Source organism: Tenrec ecaudatus, chromosome 3 (genome assembly GCF_050624435.1).
Source record: "Tenrec ecaudatus isolate mTenEca1 chromosome 3, mTenEca1.hap1, whole genome shotgun sequence".
Lineage (NCBI taxonomy): Eukaryota > Metazoa > Chordata > Mammalia > Afrosoricida > Tenrecidae > Tenrec > Tenrec ecaudatus.
This window is the reverse complement of record NC_134532.1, coordinates 62951669-62970821: the sequence shown is the minus strand read 5'-3', so window position 1 is coordinate 62970821 and position 19153 is coordinate 62951669. Positions and strand designations below refer to the sequence as shown.

General features: G+C 52.7%; 1 protein-coding gene across 1 annotated transcript in view; it reads right to left on the bottom strand.

Moving 5' to 3' along the window:
* The window catches only part of GATB (glutamyl-tRNA amidotransferase subunit B), an 85840-nt gene that overhangs the window by 13149 nt on the left and 53538 nt on the right, over nt 1-19153 (bottom strand). Inside the window, exons 7-10 of the mRNA XM_075543703.1 lie at nt 18643-18727; nt 17762-17806; nt 15080-15275; nt 3868-4001 (exon numbers count right to left, since the gene is read on the bottom strand). Coding sequence (XP_075399818.1) covers nt 3868-4001; nt 15080-15275; nt 17762-17806; nt 18643-18727 — 460 coding nt within the window. The remainder of the gene's footprint in view (nt 1-3867; nt 4002-15079; nt 15276-17761; nt 17807-18642; nt 18728-19153) is intronic.

The following is a 19153-nucleotide window of genomic DNA, read 5'->3' as shown; positions in this document are numbered from 1 at the left end:
TGACCCCAGGGCACAGTTCAGAGGCTTAGGAAGGCGGAAAACAGGAGCAAGGAAGTGGGAGAAGTGGTTTTATAGGGTGAGATAGAAATCAGTGACATGAAACCACACTTGTACAAACTGTTGAAAGGAAAACGGACAGTCTGTCTGTAGACCCTCTTGGAACTCACAATGAAACATTTAAGAAACGATCTAGCTCCTCAAGCACCACTCCGTGGGGCCTTCTGGCCAGCGTCACTCTGTGTAGTTCTGGAGCAGGAAGCACGCCATTGGGCCTCGGATTACACAATCAAGACACAGTGGGTCCACAGGGGCCAGGCCTGGGTCCCACTAGCGCTCCACACAGCACGCAGAGTGGTGCTTGGTGCCTGCTTCCTGCTCAGAGTTGAGTCTCTCTCTGACTTTCTGGCCCTTCCCATGCTGGCTCGCCTCTACTTATCTAGCCAACCTTCCCCCTACCATGTCCCACCCTCTGTTCCAACTGAGCATGCGCCACCTGCTCCAACGCCGCGTCGGGCTGTGCCAGCACACTGGAGCGCCTGCATTCACCTTGCGTGAGCCCTACCCCGCGTCTCCCCCAGCACTCCTCCAGCTGGCCCAGCCCAGTGAGGGGGCCTTTCCCTCCATGGCTGCCACGCTCTCCAGCAGCGACACTACGCTTCTGCAGCCTAAAGGCACAGGAGTGAGAGACCAGGAGCAGCCAGCCTAGCCCGAGGGCAGGGCGGCCGTTGTTTGGTGCTCACAGGAACAGCATGGCAAAGAGAAGGGGAGGGCGAACACTGGGGCAGGCCTTGTCATTGTCATTTCACAGTGACTCAGGCGCAGAGGGCAGCTTATCCAAGGTCACTGTGAGTAAACGTCTGAGTAGGAAGTGACTGGTCCCACACAGCCACTTAAGCATATATGACCAACGGTGAGTCCAAAAGTACTGTTACGACATCGCAGACAGCTTCAAGAGAAACACATATCAACACGTGAAGAGACTGCTTTTCAACGTAACCTTTGTCTTAGTCTTAACACGCCTGAAGGCGGGGTTTCCATCTCTGCCTTGCTCGCAGAGAATTCTGTACTCTTCACTGAATGGCATGCCAAAAGGCAGTTTAGAGATTGAGAATTAAGGTTTATTGTGCCAACCTGGCCGGTAAACACATGTGGGATTAATTGAAGGGCAGAGAGATAAATGGCTCAGTGAACCTCGCCTTTCTGGTTCTCTGGTTTCTTGTTCTCTGATGGTCAGACCAGTGTGAGGCTGCCTTAGCCAGTTCTCTGCCTCAACTGGCAAGGCTCACTTCCTGCAAGACATCCCTGAGGAGAAGAAACCACATGGACCTACCCTGATGCAGCCCTAGGTGTTGGAGCAGCCGTGTGGAGACCCCTGCCAGCGCTGAGATGCTTACACCGCCACTGGATTCATAGACTTTCTACCCCCTGGCCTGTGATCCTCCTGCATTCAGCGTCATTGTGTGTGTTTTGTGAGTTTGAGGAGAACTTTGTAGATCCGTATCAGGCATATGGGCTAAGTCAGACTTAGGGGCTTGGACTGGACTGGGTTGAGATGCTTTCTGAACTTAAACTTTCTATAAAACTCTCTCTTATACATGTGTGTTTCTGTGGCTTTATCTCCCTGGTTTACCCAGAGTAACACAGGGATCTTCCAGGCACTCAAGTCCTGTTCCTTTGAAATGTTGGTGGCAGTTTGGGGAACAACAATAGTGTGAAGGGGCAAGGCCAGGGCTGTAGAGTGAATGGGGTAAGGTTTCCCAAGGCTAGTCTCATAGGACACCCCTTGCTCCCGCCCCCGAAAGACATGGTGGTGACGGAAATAAACTCCTCGGAAAACCTTTAATGGCCTTTTCCAGACCAGCACAATTTTTAGTTTTCTTAAAATTCTTCCTAAAAAGCCTCCATGGTCATCCTATGTTCCTTCAGACAATCTATCAAGATTACCTTATTGCAGAGCCCCCAAAACCATCCCCAAAACCCTCTGGCTGCCCTGCTGCCTTGAATGTATTGGACGAGCAGATCCCCTGGATCTGTATTATATTTCTTTTTAAGGTACCCCAATAAGACTAAGACATGTGTCTTACTGAGAGAACTTGTCTGCAGCCATCCCTGGCCACAGAGGCATGCCTAAATACGTTCTGTCTGGAATAAACCCATGCATGTGAGCCAGAACCTCACTTGCAATGCCTTCTAACAAACCCTCTGGTGTGTTGTGTGTGTGTGTGTGTGTGTGTGTCTGTGTGTGTGTCTGTGAGAGAGAGAGAGAGAGAACACGAGAGAACGAGGCTCAACCTGAAGCTGGCGCTGTACAGATAGGGTACTGACTTTAGGAAGGAGGCCTCGTTTGGAATCAAGTGTCAGCATGTGTCTGCTTCCCCAGTGTACATCTCCATCTCCCTCTCCATGGCAGGCCTGCTGCTGAGATGAAGGCACTCCCACCCAGCCTGGGCTCCCCCTACTGGGCCTGACATCCTGCCACCCACGATCCCACTCCCCACTCCCCACATCTCCAACTCCGGCTCATTCCTTCCTCCTGGCACTTCGCCTTTTCTCTGGTTTGGTGACACTACTTTGCTAACCTGCCTCCTATTCCCTGCCGTCTTGTCAGCTCCTACTCCTCTGCCTGTCCTCCTGCTACAGGGAGGCTCAGATTCCTTCCTCAAGCATCCTTCACACTGTACCTCCCTGACAGGGCTCACCCATCCAGTCAATGTCAGCCACCCCCTTCGTGCCGTGAACTTCGCTTCACCCCCAACTGGACTATGGGGCTCAGACCTTCACACAGCCGCTCCTCCCACACCTGGGACACTCTTGCTTCTTTGAAGCTGTTGACTAATCCCGTCATTCTTTGCTCAGGTACTTTGCTTAGCCAGTCCTTCCTTCCTCTTTTTGGAGCGGGCCCCTCACGGCTTGGTAGTCATCGCCTTCTGTGGGTGTCTGTCTTGTTGAGTGGTCCTCTCCAATCAACATAGAGCTTCACCCAGAGCAGAGGCCGAATGAACATGCGCTGAGTAATGAGCCCATGAGAACTCCCAAAGCCACGGTTCCCAGGGAGCTTTGGTGAGCTACAGGTCCACACTAGCCGAATGCTCCTGGTCACCGCCACCAGGATGACAAGCACAGCACGCCCACCTCTTTACTTCACACGAGTCCCTCTTCCTGCACCTTGTCCCAGACTCATCAATGCCGCCATCCATTTCACCCCATTGGCAAGCCACGCATCTGGGAGTGCTGCCCTCCACTTGGTTCATTCTTGCCTGGCTGCGCCTTTGCCTCCAGCCCTTCAGTGAGAGGCTCCCAACTGGTCTCCCTGCATCGTGTCTGTTCTGCCGCTCACTCCCTCACACAGCAACAGGAAGGAGCCCCTGGACTAAGGCTGTCAAGAGCTGACAACCAAGACCTATGAAATTCTCCCCTCCAGCCTCACAACTGCCTTCCAAGATTGCTGCCCCTCAGCCCGGTGCCCCTGCCTGCCCACCACTGGGTCCCCAGGCTTGGCTATGTCCAGCATCACCTTCTGAAGGGAACCTTGGCTGGATTCTCCAAGCCTGAACGGTCACTCACAGGCCCTGTGCACACCTCCAGCATAACGTGGTCACAAGGAGGGGACTGTTGGTGGCCCCAACGGTTGGCAGACTCCTTGTCTGACTCATCTCCAAACCCCCAGGCCCCAGCAGAGCACAGCGTGTCCGAAGGGCAGGGAGGCCATCCTTAGGATATGGCGTCCACGGGACACACTGTGCCCCGCTCAGGACATCCTGAGGGAAGCCAGGGAGCACCCATCTCTGGGCCTGCTCGGTGTCAGCGGCTTTCGGAGCTAGAGTTCATTACAAAGGGAAAAGAAGTTAGTGTCCCGCCCTCACTCACCTCTCGCCGACAGCCAAGCTCTGCTGCTTTAAATGACCCAGAAAAGTGTTGAGGACCCAGTTAGTCACCAATTTTGGCTCTGCCCTAGTTTCTTTTATCACATTTTGGAAGAATTCTAGTAGGCCAACTTCATTCTGAAAAAAAAAAAAAGGAAGAAAAAAATAATAAACCCTCCCCAAATATGAAAGATCAGCATTCTGAAAGCAAACCCTAGCCTGTCCTCCCTTGGTCTCCTCGGAGACATCTCCCCCCGCTGTGCTAACACGGAGCTGTCACCAGCGCGCTCAATGACCAGCAAGCAGAGGCCCTTTCGTGGTTCCCGTGACCGCACCGCGCTGCAGCGTTCTTACAGCGCGAGGAACATCCTGAGCACCCTGCCTCTGGTGCCCGGGGTCGCGAGATCCGCCCTTGGTTTCAGCCCCTGGCCCACAAGGGTTGTTTCACTTGAAGCCCCTTCCCCTTCGCAGCCGGTTCTCCTGCTGCGAGTCTCCGTCACGGGCCTCGCACGAGTGCAGTGCATTGGATGCAATCGTATTCACCTCCGCTGCGCGCGCAGAGGCAGAGTGCAATGGTGCTGCCCACGGGATGCCGGACACCTATCACCACAGCTTCGGAGCTAAGCCAGGCATGGCTGCCGCAGCCTCCCCTCTTGCTCTGTGAACACGATCAGCTGAGTTGGCTGCACATTTGTTGCCTGGGGCCCGTGGGCTGCCCACGCTGTTGAAGGAAGGGCCTTGCTGTTCTGGCCAACTGGACTAGACCCTGAGGGGTGTCGGGTGGGGGCTGTGGTAGCTGCCTGGCAACGCCGGTGGGCAGAACAGACCTCTCCCACCGCATCGTGCCTGCAGGCATGTGTTTCCAATCACACATGGGCACCCCGAATCACCAGAACCACACTATTATGCACAAGAGCAGCAGTCCCCCTCTCCCCCAAGACATCACCTTACAGAACCCAAGGAGTCTGCTCAGTTTCCCGGGATCAAAAACACACGTGAGTAAAGGCCGAGGCTCCCCGAGGCCGAGGGAATGCATTTCCTTAAGGGGGCAGATTCCCGCTACCTGCTGAACTTCTAATCACACCGCTCTCCTTGCAGGATGCCTTTTAAATCCACAGGGCAGCCAGGCTTTCCTTCCACCTCTGCCTCCCTCACAGAACCTTCATCAACCAAAAGAACTTCCTGGAAAAATAAGATACCGGGCAAAAGCAAGACATACACACAAGGATAGTCCTCGTGGACGCTGTAATATGCACTCAGGTTGAAGTGGAGATTCCATGTTTTGAACAAAATCTGCAAGCCCTGTGTAACAGATGAACTCTCTGGTGGCTAGCTACCGAACAATCCCCCAATCATCTCTTGCATCTCTTTTTCAAACCGATGCTGTTGTTCTGCTCATGCAAGGGGCCACCCTGGCAGCCAGAGCTTGACAGATAAAGGCAGCCCCGGGCAATGCGAAAAGAGAGCTCGCTTCACTGAGGGAGAAGCTATCCAAACTTCCACAATGGTGTGCAGACCACTGGGGAAGTGGCACTCCAGCATCGGGCAGAACCAGACGGGCAGGGTTCCCTTCATTTGAGCCCAAACAGGCTTGGCTCACTGGCGAAACACGCTGTCAGGAGAGCTCTTCTCTTCACCCAAGCAAAGGTTTTTTACATCCACCTAGAATATTGTGCTTGAACTGGCAGGCTTGGCTGGGTTGCTGGGACGTGATGGATCTCTCTCCCTCTACCCTTGGGTGGCTTTTTTATTGGATGGATAACAGGGCAAGTCAGATTTCTGCTTGTCTTTTCATGTCAGTGCTGTGACTAAGCCTCTTCGGGCCGGAACTCTGCTTCACGAGGGGAGACACGGTTCCAGTCCACAGTTTCAAGCGGACATGAAAACCGGAGCTGGTGATGGCTGAGCTACAGAAAGCGGTAACACCACGCGGAGGCTGGGCGGCTGCTGCCAGAGAATGATGGGTCAATACACGTTGTGGCTGGGCTGCCTGGCTGGGCTTTTTAGGAAGGTGGAGGTGGTGGTAATAACAATCACTGTGTTCTAGGTAAGGCCTTCTAGGTAATGAGCTTGGCACGGATCTCGGGCGTCTCTGGAGAACACGGCAGTGTCAGCCATCTGGCTTTCTCTGGAAAACAGCGGGCCCGTACTTCCCTGACGCAAGAATCATATGAAGAGCGATGCAGAGAGGCCACTCCATAACGGGGCCTTCGACGCCCTCCTCAAAGGCGACAAGCAGGCATTCAGCACAGCGCTCATCTATTCTAAATACGATGGAGAGGGCTCATGCGCGGGGACAACTGGCCCGTCTTTTGTACAGCACTAGGCAGTCTCTGCAGCTCGATGACTGGGAAGCGTCTTTTACAACATTCTCATCACATTTCCCAGGGCACTCCGTTACAGCCGGGGCCCCTGCCAGGCCAGCCTCCACAGAGGCTCTGAGGCTGCTGCAGCGAAGTACCCTGGTGGGGTGCCTCACCTTCCCTGCCTGCTTGGGAGGAGTCTTGTTGGCCCCTCGCTCCCCCCCCCCGCCCCCATGCTCTGGACGCGATGGCCCCTAAAGGCATTTCACTTGCAGAGATGCTTAAAGGTTGGAAAACTCTGGAGGGTGGGGCTGGCGGGGAGACTGGGAAGGTGGCTGATTTCTCAGCTGCGGGCATGTCCTGCCCAAGTCTCCCAGCCTGTGAGCCCAATGAGAGGACCCTCCTGGCGGGTGGACTAGGTTTAAATGCGGAAAGAAGCCTGAGAGACAGCTGTCCCAGGGCAGGCTTACAGGATTGAAAGCGGCTCTGAAAAGTGTGGCTATGTGGCAGCTCCAGGGATCCTAGCTTAGCAACGTGCCAGTCTGAGTGCCCTCGGAGTCCCCGCAGCGAGCAGGGCCAGCCCCGGAGGGAGTGACGAGGGCCAGCCAGGAGAGCCCCGGAATGAATCCATACCAGGCACTATTGTACGCACCCACTGCTACACGAACCCCCCTCAATCCCAGCGACAAGCCCAGGAGGTAGGAACGATGGCGATTCTACGGAGGAGGCACTGAGAGGTTAAGTGGCTGTGTGCGGTCACAGGCAGATGCATGGTGGACCCGAGGCGGTGCGAGCTCGGGGGAAGGACCCTGTGCCCAGCTCATCAGGAATTCCCTTGGGATCATCAAACTCCAAATAAATCCGGTAACGACAGTTGACAGCCAGCAGGCCTCCCTAGAAGGATGTTCCTGCAGGAGGGGGTCGGATGGAGAGTGCGTTCTGAGTCAAGAAGTCGGTTCTGAGGCACATTTCCACAAGCCTCAACCCAGCCATGGTTCAGCATGGTTCAAAAGGAGCTTTCTGGCTGGCCTTAAAAACAGCACGGATGTTAAAGGCCATGTCAATTTGTTCATCTCTTCCCAATCTCTGCCTTCAGCCTGGATGATACACTCTAGCTGCATTCCACAAACAGGGGACACAACTCCCTAGGTAGCCCCACGTGGTGGCTGGGTGCGGGTTCCCGAGGGGTCTTTGAGTCAGGACCCTCCCTGGTCGGAAAGCCCTTAGCCACTTGCACAAGAAAGAAATGCCCTGTGGGCGTCGCAGGGTAACTATACAAAATGTAACTTTTTATTAAACTTCGCCAGAACAAAATACTGGTTACTCCCCCCCCCCCACCCCCCCAGCACAGAGAGCAACTATAAAAGCACCCTTAAGCTGGCAGGCACTGGGTGCAATTTTCTAAAATGAAGAATAAAATCAGTTTGGAAACTGCATGGAGCTGAAACATGGTGAGTGGATGCTGTTGACCAAATGGGTTTTCCTTAAGCAGCAGTTAGACGGTGAGGCCTCTGCGCCTCAGTAAGTCTGCGCACCTGACAGAAAGTCAACATGCATTCAGATGCCTTTAAAACGACGTAGCTTTAAAGCAGTACTACGTATGGGCTACGTGGCTCTTCATCATGGGACATTCTTTCAGAGGCCATTCATCCGGAGAGCAAACGGGGCCCTTTCAAGCTTCCCACAGACTCAGAGGGAAACTCCAGAGAAACAACCCACTGAACAACCAACTGAAGTCACGCACCTGTTTCTCTGTCCCTTGGAGTCGTCTGAACCTTCTCCAGGATGTCAGAAACAAAGGATTATGGTTTTCAGTGGGACATAGGAGTACGCATCTGGAGGCTGACTATAACGTCAGGCAGACCCCCGAGAGCAGGCTGCAGAGTCCGGGGCTCAGGGCCACATTTCCCCAACGTCGCCCTGGGGCCAGGCTTTATGTCCCCGGGGCTCTGCCTGCTGGGGCTCCCCACAGACCACGTGTCTACCCCACAGCAGCCAATTTTTCCAGGGGGGGGCACCTGGCTGTTTTACACTTCAAGGAAGACTGCACTTGCCTGGCATCTTGGAGGAGGTTCACCACCACCCAGCCTTTCGTCGGGAGGGTAATGGGCTAAGTCAAGGTCGGCAAGCTCAAGGACACTCGCCTTGCCCCTTGAAGGGCAAGTCAACAGGGTGGCACACAGACCTGCCCTGCGGGAACAGGGTCACATGGATCAGGAAGATGCCTCTGATTCCCTCCCTCACCTATCCCTCCCACCCCGCCACCTGCCCTTCCTTTGAACATGCATGTTTTGAGAGACTACACTGAGCCCTGGTGGCACTGTGGGTTGAGTGTTACCCACAAAGTCAACACTATGAACCCACCAGTCTCGCTATGGGAGAAAGAGAAAGCACTCTGCTCCCCTAAACATTTACAGTCTCACAACCCCAGAGGGGCAGTTCTAACCTGTCCTAGAGGGTCGCTGGGGGTCCGAATGGACTCGTGGCGGTGGGTGTGGCTTGGTTTACATTTAGTAGGCAGTGAGGTACATGCTCAGGCATAAGATCACTCAATCCCAAACCAAATTGCCTGCCGCTGAGTCCATGCAGACTCACAGGGGCCCTACAGAGGATTTCTGAGAGTGTAGACCTTTACAGGTTTGGCTATCCTCAAGTCTCTCCTTGGACAGGCTCGTGGGTTTGAACGGCCGACCTTGTGGTCAGCAGTCTAGTGCTTTCCTGACAGCACCACCAGGCCTGAGATCAGACTTCTGCAATACCAAGGAGTTGGAGCCGACTTGATGGCGGTGGGCTTTGGATGTTAACAACATATAATTCAGTGCCGACTGCACAGAAAAATGACAAGCTAAATTAAAGGCTACTGTTAAAATCTGAAGTCGGTATTATTTGTGGGTGAGGCATGTGTGTGGGGCGGGTCTGTGCAGAACGCTTAATTTAATAAGCAAACCCAAAGCAGGGCGCTCGGAGCCAGGGCTCTGTGCAGCACACCTCCACCACGGCTAGTTATTTAATGAACACTCCTGGGTACGCTTCAAGTGGAGAGCTGGTCATTAGAGTGGTGCATCTGCCCTGCTCAGCAATCTGTCGTGTTTCTGACGAAGGCAGGAAAAACACACGCATATCATTTTCCGGCGGGTTATGAGGGACTCGGCTTCCAGTGATTACAGAGTCATCAAGAGCTGCCTGCCTGCTTTCAGGGAAACAATTTGTCTGGCTCCTTCTCTTGCCATTCCTATCCCATTCTATACTCGCTCATCTTGAACATTTCAAGTATTCGCCTTTTTATAGTTTAACAAATCACGTAATACACCCTATGCAGGCTAAACACTTAAGCATATTTTTAAGATATCTGAGGAAAAAGTTCCTTCTAAATTGGTTTTAAAATCAACTCCAGGAAGTGTTCTCCGTTTACCCCCACACCAATCACCATCTCCTCTAGTCCCCCACCATACTTCACACTTCTGTTTCCTGTGACCTGCCCTATGGGCTGGTTAGCTCGAGTGTAGTTTGGGCTATAAACTCTTCAAAGACCAAGAAAACATCCATCTAAAGTCCTTGAACACCAACCACTGCCCTCCTCTTAGTTCCACCTACTCCTTAGGAGGTGCTATTAAGAGTATTAAATGGAACAGATCAAAGGCAGGTCTTTCCACGCCACCCATTTGTCGGCTTTGAATTCTATGGCTTGGTCACCATGGGCGTTCACTGTGGAAGCTCTGCCACCAGGATTCCAAATGCCAGCAGTGTCACCACGGCAGACAAGTTTCAGCAGAGCCTGCACACTAAGACAGACTAGGAAGAGAGGCGTGGCAAGCCCCTTCCACAAATCAGCCAATGAAACCTGAAAGGCGCAGAGGCTCTATCTGACCTCCCCTGGCCTCTCTCCTGCCGTGAGGCAGTCAGGTCCGCCTCCACCCGCCATCTTCCTTTACCTAGTCTGACACCGACCGGTCCTCCCCCAACACGCCACTTTTCTGTTGAGTGCACCTGTTGCCATAGCCACCAAGCACTCTCAGCCAATGCTCATAGTTACGGGGTTTATTACGGATGTTAACAAGTCTACCCCTAGTTAGGACCAGTTACCAGTAAGGATACAGTCAGTAGTCCATCTTGATCAGTAGCCAAATTTCTCTCCAGTCCTCAGCCTCTAGAGCAGTGGTTCTCAACCTTCCTAATGCCGTGACCCTTTCATACAGTTCCTCATGTTGTGGTGACCCCACCCACCACAAGAAAATTATTTTCGTTGCTACTTTATAACTGTAGTATTGCTACTGTTATGACGTATCATGTAAATCATAATGTGTTTTCCGAAGATCTTAGGCAACCCCTGTGAAAGGGTCATTCGACCCCAAAAGGGGTCACAACCCACAGGTTGAGAACCACTGCTCTAAGCCATATGGTCCCCTGGCCTCCCGGGCCAGGAAGCCCACCTGCTGCTCTGCCTCAGTCTCAGTGCTGCTCCTCAGTTCTATCTCATGGTTTCCTTGTCTTGGCCTCTGATCTCAGCCTGGCTCCTCTGCTCTGCGACAGCCTCCGGTGTGTTTGGTCTCAGCCCCTGCCACTTCCGACAGAGAGCTAGAACATGCACCCCTGGTGGCTCTTCTCCAGATGGCTGTGGGACGTCCCTGTGCTGCTGAGATGGCTCTTACACACGGGGATGCTTTGGAGGTGCGCCTGTGGTCTTCCAGCGGGCCATGTCTAGCTCCAAGGAAAGAAACCAAGGCCAGTGACTTGGTTCATGCCCTCTACTAAGGTGGAGACTCAGGATACGGCCCGCCTTGATCCTGTCCATTAGCACACCAGAGAACTCCCTCCAACATGGGATTATAACCACAGGCTTGAGGCTGGAAGTCACGATAACCCACTTTCATCAAGTCAATTCTGTCTCATGGCGACGGACCCTAAGGAACAGTAGAACTGCCCCTGTGGGTTTCTGAGACCGTCACTCGTTGTGGGAGTAGAAAGCCGCTTCTTTCTCAGAGCAGCTACAGTTTTGAACTGCTGATCTCAAGATTAGCAGCCCAACACGCTCCCTCTAGAACTGCTAACACATCACATAAGAGATTATGGCTAGAAGGACCACAACCTGCACAATCTGACTACATCTCAACCACCTTTAGAGTACTGTGGCACACAGTGCTGGAAGAGAACAGCCCGGGTTGCCAGGCCCTCCGAGTACCCACTGGCTGGAAGAGGGACTTGAAGACCACCACAAATGAAGGGGACGCTGGCCCAGGACTGGACGTTTGTTCTGGTGTACAGGGCAGCGCCATGAATTGGAGCGGAGTCGTGGGAACCGACAACTGGTTTCCTTAAACAGGCCATTAAAGGATCCCAGCAGACTCACTCCATGTGCCCCCACAACCAACATTTAAGGCGCCTAATTCAGGAGCCCTGGTGGCACAGTAGGTAAGCCTCTGGACGGCTGCCAGGGTGGCCATGCAAACCCACAGAGCACGATGAGGCCGTGTGTTCCTGACAAGACTTACGGCATCGGAAACCCTATGGTGCGATCAGTGAGTCAGAAGCAAGTCCGTGTCAGTGGGCTGGGCTTGAAGATTAGCCCTGCGGCTCCGAGAAGCCCGCAGGGAGGGAAGGCTGATACACAAGCCTGAGGACTAAGATGCCCTGCTCTCAGAACTCAGCATGCTCAGGCAAGGGATTCAAGGCCGATGGTGACAACTGGATGGGGACCGAAACTCAAAAAACTTCACATTCACCGTGACTCAGCCGATTCTCCAACTCAGCGTGATCTTACAGGCCACAGCAGAATGGTCCCTGTGGATTTGCAAGACTGTAAATCCTTACAGGAGTAGAAACCTCAATCTTTCTCTCAAGGGGCATCTGGGGGTTTCAAACTGCTGACCTTTCAGTTAACAGCCTAACATGTAACCCACTACGCCACCAGGGCTCCCAGAATTCTAAAGATGATTGTATATTTTCAGAGCCTTCAAAGAACATAGCTTTATTCTTGAGGGAGTCTCTACAAGGTTCTTGTATTTCTCTTATGGAGAAAGTTGAGACAAAAAGACCATAGTTAGGGATTCTTTCCAGAAGTCTCACTCTTGAGTCAAGAAAGAACCAAGAATCCCGTTGTGTGATCGTTACATAATCTGGTGCCGATTTGTGAGGATTACAAGTGAAAAGGGTGGAGTCTAGTCTGTCAATTGGATCACAGCCTCTGTGTGGGGATGGCCTTCTGAGAATTCTAGGAAATCCAGTACTCCTTCTTGGAGGGAGGAGACACCATCAATCAGTCTGCCCACTCCCTGAAACGATGCTCTACTGACAGGACACGCTCTCTCTCTGCTGCTCCCTGGGAGACATTGCAGCTGACAAGACACATGGAACTATGTTAGTGCCCTGGCTGGAGAAGCCAAATGGACCTACCCTGATGCAACCAGACCTCTGATGTCAAAGAAGCCACGTAGAAACCCCTGCCAACACTGAGATGCTTACAGTGCCACTGGATCCACACTTTCCACCCACTGGCCTGTGATCGTGCTGCACTCAGCATCAGTGCATGTACTTCGTGAGTCTGAAGAGGACTTTATAGATTGGTATTGGACATATGGGTTAATATCAGGCTTATGGGCTTGGACTAAACTGGATTGGGATGCTTTCTTAATGTTCAATTAGCTTTTATACAAAACTCTCTCTTATACACATGATCTATGGGTTTGTTTCTCCAGTCTACCTGGACTGGCACACTGTGCACCACACCCTGCCTTAACACATTTGCTTGTGGCATTCTAGGCACATGGAGACAGCTCCCTGGCTTCTTGGAGGCAGAGCCGCCACAATTCCTGTTCGCCTCCCTCTTATATAAATGTAGGTCTGCAATTCAGAAATTATGTTGGGTGGGCTGGGAATTAAAGATGGTGCGAATGACTTGTGAGACTCCAACTCTGGGAAAACCCATTAGGGGCAACTCACTTCATAGGCACCTGAACAGGCTGCTGCAGAGCTGACTCAGGCCCACCCAATCTGTGGACCCGCAGGTCTGACAGATGGGACTCAACGGGCCCTTTCCCTCAGGTGCTGGGAGCTCTGGAGGCTGAACCAGACACCCCAAGAAATGAACATGCAGGGATTTTGGCCCCACCCAGGTAATACATGAGACACACAGTGGCTCACAAGGTCCCCTTCCACCAAGAGGGCTAGAAAGGACTGATGCAGCCTAGTCCTTAGGGACAGGAGAAGTGGTGCTCACAGAGAGAATTTGTTCAACAGACACTGATGGCCGCCCTCAGGGGAGGCTGGACGAGGCTGCTGTGGTTGAAATGTGTACACAGTGTCGCACGCATGGGAATCATCCCCATGCTCGGTACACTTGCTGCTGTCGGCTGCCACTGAGGTGGCCCCAACTCACCGGGACCCAGTGCCCCACATGGGAAATGCTGCTGGTCCTGAGCCAGCCCACGGTTAGTTGTGATCCACAGGATTTTCACAGGCTAATTTTTTTCCCTTCAAAAGGTGACCACCGGGCCTTTTCCTACAGTCCGTCTGGTTTGGAAGCTGTGCAGCGCCCCCACAACATACGAACCTCCCCTGACACACAGGCGGCAACCCACCTGCGGTGGGTGTCTTAGCTTGAGTCCAAGCTGGGATCCCACGCCAAGGTGAGCCTCTGACCCCTGGGCCTGCCCACACTCACTACCTGCCACGTCCGCGGCAAAACGCTGGTTCCCACAGATTCGGCGACCCCCCTCAAATAGGAGGCACACTGAAAGGTGCTGCGGCAGAAGACCACCGTGACCAAGTGCCACGCTCGCTCTCTGGCTTCCACGTAGCCATGACAAAGAAAACGGCAAAGACCCACGTTCCTCTGAAGAGGATGGAGATTCCTACGCTGCTCCCCACTGTTGGATCCTCCCTACGCAGATCCCCACGCTGTCGATCCTCCCTATGCAGATCCCCACTGTCGGATCCCCAAGCAGATCCCCACGCTGTCGGATCCCCAAGCAGATCCCTACGCTGTCGATCCTCCCTATGCAGCTCCCCACGCTGTGGGATCCCCAAGCAGATCCCCACACGGTTGATCCTCCCTATGCAGATCCCCACGCTGTCGATCCTCCCTACGCAGATCCCCACGCTGTTGATCCTCCCTATGCAGCTCCCCACGCTGTGGGATCCCCAAGCAGATCCCCACGCTGTGGTATCCCCAAGCAGATCCCCACGCTGTCGATCCTCCCTACGCAGATCCCCACACTGTCGATCCTCCCTACGCAGATCCCCACGCTGTCGATCCTCCCTATGCAGATCCCCATGCTTTCGATCCTCCCTATGCAGATCCCCACGCTGTGGGATCCCCAAGCAGATTCCCACACTGTCGATCCTCCCTACGCAGATCCCCACGCTGTCGATCCTCCCTATGCAGATCCCCACTTTGTCGATCCTCCCTACGCAGATCCCCACGCTGTCGGATCCTCCCTATGCAGATCCCCACGCTGTCGGATCCTCCCTATGCAGATCCCCACGCTGTCGATCGTCCCTACGCAGATCCCCACGCTGTCGATCCTCCCTGTGCAGATCCCCACGCTGTCGGATCCTCCCTACACAGATCCCCACGCTGTTTATCCTCCCATGACCCCTCTGGACGCCCCGGCACGGATCCTCTCAAGTCCGGCCTTCTGCATTCTGGCTGGGGGAGAGATCAATGTGTTCTTGACAATTGGGTGGCTTTCGCGGGGCTCGAAGTGGTGGACAGGTGGAAAGCCCACGCGTTGAGCTGCTCCCATGCCCTGGGCCCTGCCTGACTAATGGGGCTCCCTTCTCCTCTTCCAGTCTTATAAGGCGCGCAGGGGCGCATCCATCGTCCCCCTGAGCAGCCTGCCGTTGGGAAGAGGCCTCACTGGATAACCTGAACCCAGGTGCCGGGCTGCGTTTCCCAGGCCGCTCCTCCACACCCACCAGCAAGGTGAAGCTGTGTTCCGGCCGCATCCCATACTGTTGCACGAGCTTGTCTCGGGTCACGCTGGGGAGCTCTGGGAGCCTCTGGCGGATGCAGTCGATGTCAATGACCTGCTGGGCGTCGGCCCCCGCCGGCAGGGAGGCGGAGGCGCTGTCATAGAGCACCAGCGGGGGCAGGTTGGGTTCCGGCATAAACCTGGGCGGGACAAGGGAGGAGACAGGGCCTGAGACTGAAGAGCTCGTGCTGGCTGCAAAATACATCAAAGCTGGTGTTTGTGAGTTTAGCTCTGCATCTTATGAAGACTGTTTCACTTACAAATATTTCTCATGCCTTATAATCATAATTCTCACCGTTCCCTAGCAACTGGGCTGTGCCCCAGCGTAACTCTGTGTGTCTGTGTGTGTGTGTACTGCTCCACAGGGTTGTCAAGGCTGAAAACCCTGTCGATGCAATTGCCACGCCTGCCTTCTGAGGGGCCTCTGGTTGTTTAGAACCACTGGCCTCTCGACTAGCAGCTGAGTACATAACTGTTTGTCCTCCCAGGGATCCCCAATTGCAGATAAGCATATATTTACAAATACAAAGGCTGAGAAAACAACGTGAGAATAATTTCATTATTGGAAAGATGACTTTCTCCCATCTTTTGGATTTGCAACGTTTCTATAGCACCCTTGGTGCATGCAGTAAACGGGAAGCTGGGGAAGAATAGCCAAGCTCGTGTTTTCGAGAAGTAGACGAGCTTGTACCCAAGGAAACTATGCAAGCTGCCCCGCTGCACACATGACCCCAATCTGACACACAGAGGGCCCTCCCTCCCCTCTGCTACTCCAGCACACAGGGCTCCATAAAAGCAGGCTCATGTAGAACGGTCACTCTAATGGAAGAGATGCTCTGGATCCATCTGACTCTGGAGACAAGAGAAAACCTTGCCTTGGGAGGCTTCCCAAGGCCCAGTCTCTATCAACCGGAGGGTGTGCGTGGAAGCCACTGGCTAAGTTAAAAGCCGACTTCCACGCCCACCAACCAGAGAGCAGCCGAAACAGGATGACAAGTACCCCATGAAGGTCAGCAAGTGTTGCCACGTAACACAGAAACTGTTTTCAAACAAAAACAACCAAAGGGGAAGCTACTGTTTCGGGACACATACCTCATCTTGAGCGGTACACTTCTGAAGGGGTGTGCCCATCTCGAAACCTTCCCCCAAAGAATCCTACACGCTTTCGTGGGTCAGAACAGTTGTCTGGGCATCCCTGAGGGACCCAACCATGCGCCTGACATGTACTTCTGCCTTGGAAAGCAGAAAGAGACCTGCTGGGGCCAGATCAGGACTTTAGGGTGCAAAGGGTGAGTTTTCCCAATAAAATTCTCATAGGACGGCCCTTGTTACCCTTGAAGAATAAGCAGGTGCATGGTCATGACAGAAAAAAATCCCTCAGGCCAACTTTCCTGGTCTTTTTCTCACCAAAGTAGCTTTCAGTTTCCTTAAGCATTCTTCTGCAGAAGCCCTGTGATTATCCCATGTCCCGTACGAAAATATGTTAGGGGAATCTGGGGATTCCCTGAGAACCTCCAGAAACAGCCACCATAACGTTCGGAGCTGCTTTGAATTTAACTGGCCTGGCAGATTCCCTTGGGAGCCACTCTTTTGATTGGCCCTTGCTCCCTGGATCATATTGGTAAATACAAGACTCATTTCTGCTTATGATTTGCTCTACAAAATCATCTTCATTAGTTTCAATCTTGCTTAAAAGACAGATGGAAAGATCAGCTCTTTGAGCTAGTTAATCTTCATGTAATTAAAAAAAAAAAGTATCCTCTTTTTCCGGGGAGGAAGGTATCCTAGTAAGACTAAGGACAAGCATCTCATTGAGCAAACTTGTCTGTGGCCACCCACTGATCAAAGAGACATGCGAGACATGTTTAAACATGTTTTGTTTGGAATAGACCCAGAATGTATGATCTAAAACCCTAGGAGTAGTACTATTTGACTCATAGGATAGGAGCCATCCTTGAGGTGAGGTTCACACTGAGGATTTTTGAACCTCTTTTTTCCCATAGAACCATGCTACATTTGTTCCTCAATGACAGAAATAGCTGCACTGCTGGGCTAACCACAACAGTTCCTTGCTAAAGAGTTCTTTCAGTCTTTGCAATCTGCTGCACTCATGGGGCAGGGGAGTGGGGGGAGAAATGGGACACAAAAGGCTCCACTTACCTTAAACTTCTTTTTACAGTTTATTTGTGGGTCTCATATTCAGTCTAAATTCTTTATCTTTGAAATTGTATCACCCAAGGTTTGCTGGGAAGGCCTTGAACATGCACATCCCATTTTCCCCATTTATTCCCAAGGAACTTCAGTGCATCTGGGAAGACTGGATTTGCTATGGGCTTTAAGAACTAGAACAGGCCCCGCCCACAGCTGCCCCCCTTGGGCTCTTGTAAGGACTCTGCCAAAGAAGTGACCGCACATGGTGTTACCACAGCAGGGCACAGCCAAACTGGGCGCTCTGGGGCGACCAACGTCAGGAGACACAGAAACGAGGAAGTCTAGATTCTCTGTCCTAGCAACACAATGTGGTTCTTATAAACGATCCAGGATCGTTCCATCACTCTTTTAAAGGGTTTGAAAGCTGCCCTCAGCCCGAAACATGTCATGGTCTCTCGAAAGGAGGAGCAGGCACCTGTAGTCTTGCTTTCCTTCTTTGTCCCTCATAGGCACGGTGCACCTGCAATCGTGACAGAAGAAGACACCAGTAAGGGCACGATGCATGCAGCAGCACCTGGCCAAGATCTGGAGAGGGGCCCACTGATCACCAAGGGATACACACAATAGCCAGCTCTGCAGGAATTCTTAAATAAATATTTTTTAAATGGCAATAGAGAAAAGTTTAATTGTAAAAGAAAATGAATTTCTGCAATGTTTCAGCTTTCAGCGGAAAGCATACAATTCTCTGAAAATGAATGTCACCATTACTGGTGTGGGGATGGGTGGTATCCCTATGACCAACTCTTCCATCTCTCTTACCTCTAAGCTTCAGACGGTCGAGGTGTGATAAGACTACTTTAAGAGAGACCCTTGCAGTGCAGCAGGCCAGCTGGAAGCCAGGGGAGGGTCATCATCTAAGCCCAAGCTACCAAGAGGCTGACTGTTTAAACCCAGCAGCTGCTGCCAGGGAGAAAGATGAGGCTGCCTGCTCCCTTACAGACAGGGTTGCTGTGAGCAGGAATCCCCACAATGGTGGTGGGTCTTCATAGGGCAGGCATATCGAGGACCCCTGGTGACACAGGGGTAGTTAACTCAACGGGTGGAGGCCCCAACATACCCGCCGCTACACTGGAGAAAGCAGCCTGCTTCCATACAGTTAACACCTCGGAAACTCTGAGGCAGTTCTACTGTCCTTCAGGGAGTAACTTGATGGCTGTGGGTTTCGACGGACAGAGTGACGAATGCGGACACTGAGGTGCAGGCAAGCTGAGCACCTTCCCCAAGGTCCCAGGCGGGTGGCCAGGCCTCCCCTGCCCCGCACGCTGCCTGTGGCAGAAGGCTCTTCTCCAAACTCACCCCAGCCTGGAGTCGAACGAGCGGGTTTCATTCAGGATTTCACCTCCATTCTCAAGCGCCTTCATTTGCCTCTGAATTTCATAGTCTAAGAAAAACACAGTAATTTAGTGTCATCTTGTGAAATTTTGATTACACCTCTCTTCAAGTCAAGCAATAATTAAAGTCCTTAATTTTTTTAAATCAAGGATTATAACAATAATTCCCCCCATATGTGTTTTATCTTCTTCTCACCATCATTACTGAATGAGGGGGCGGGAAGGGCCAACAAGGACCCTGGTATGACTCGGACAAGAGGGTCTAGTGATTCCGGTAGCCTCGGAAAAATCCTTACCCTGGGATCCAGGGCTGAAGGACCTCCTGAAATTATATATAAAATGTGAGCATAGACAGACATGTATCTGGGGGAGAGGGTCCTGAACTTTCAAAGACATCTGTCACTACAAATGACTGAGAACCGCAGCTCCACGTCATGCTCCCCTGCCATCAAACAGGGCAAGCTGTGGTCATAGAA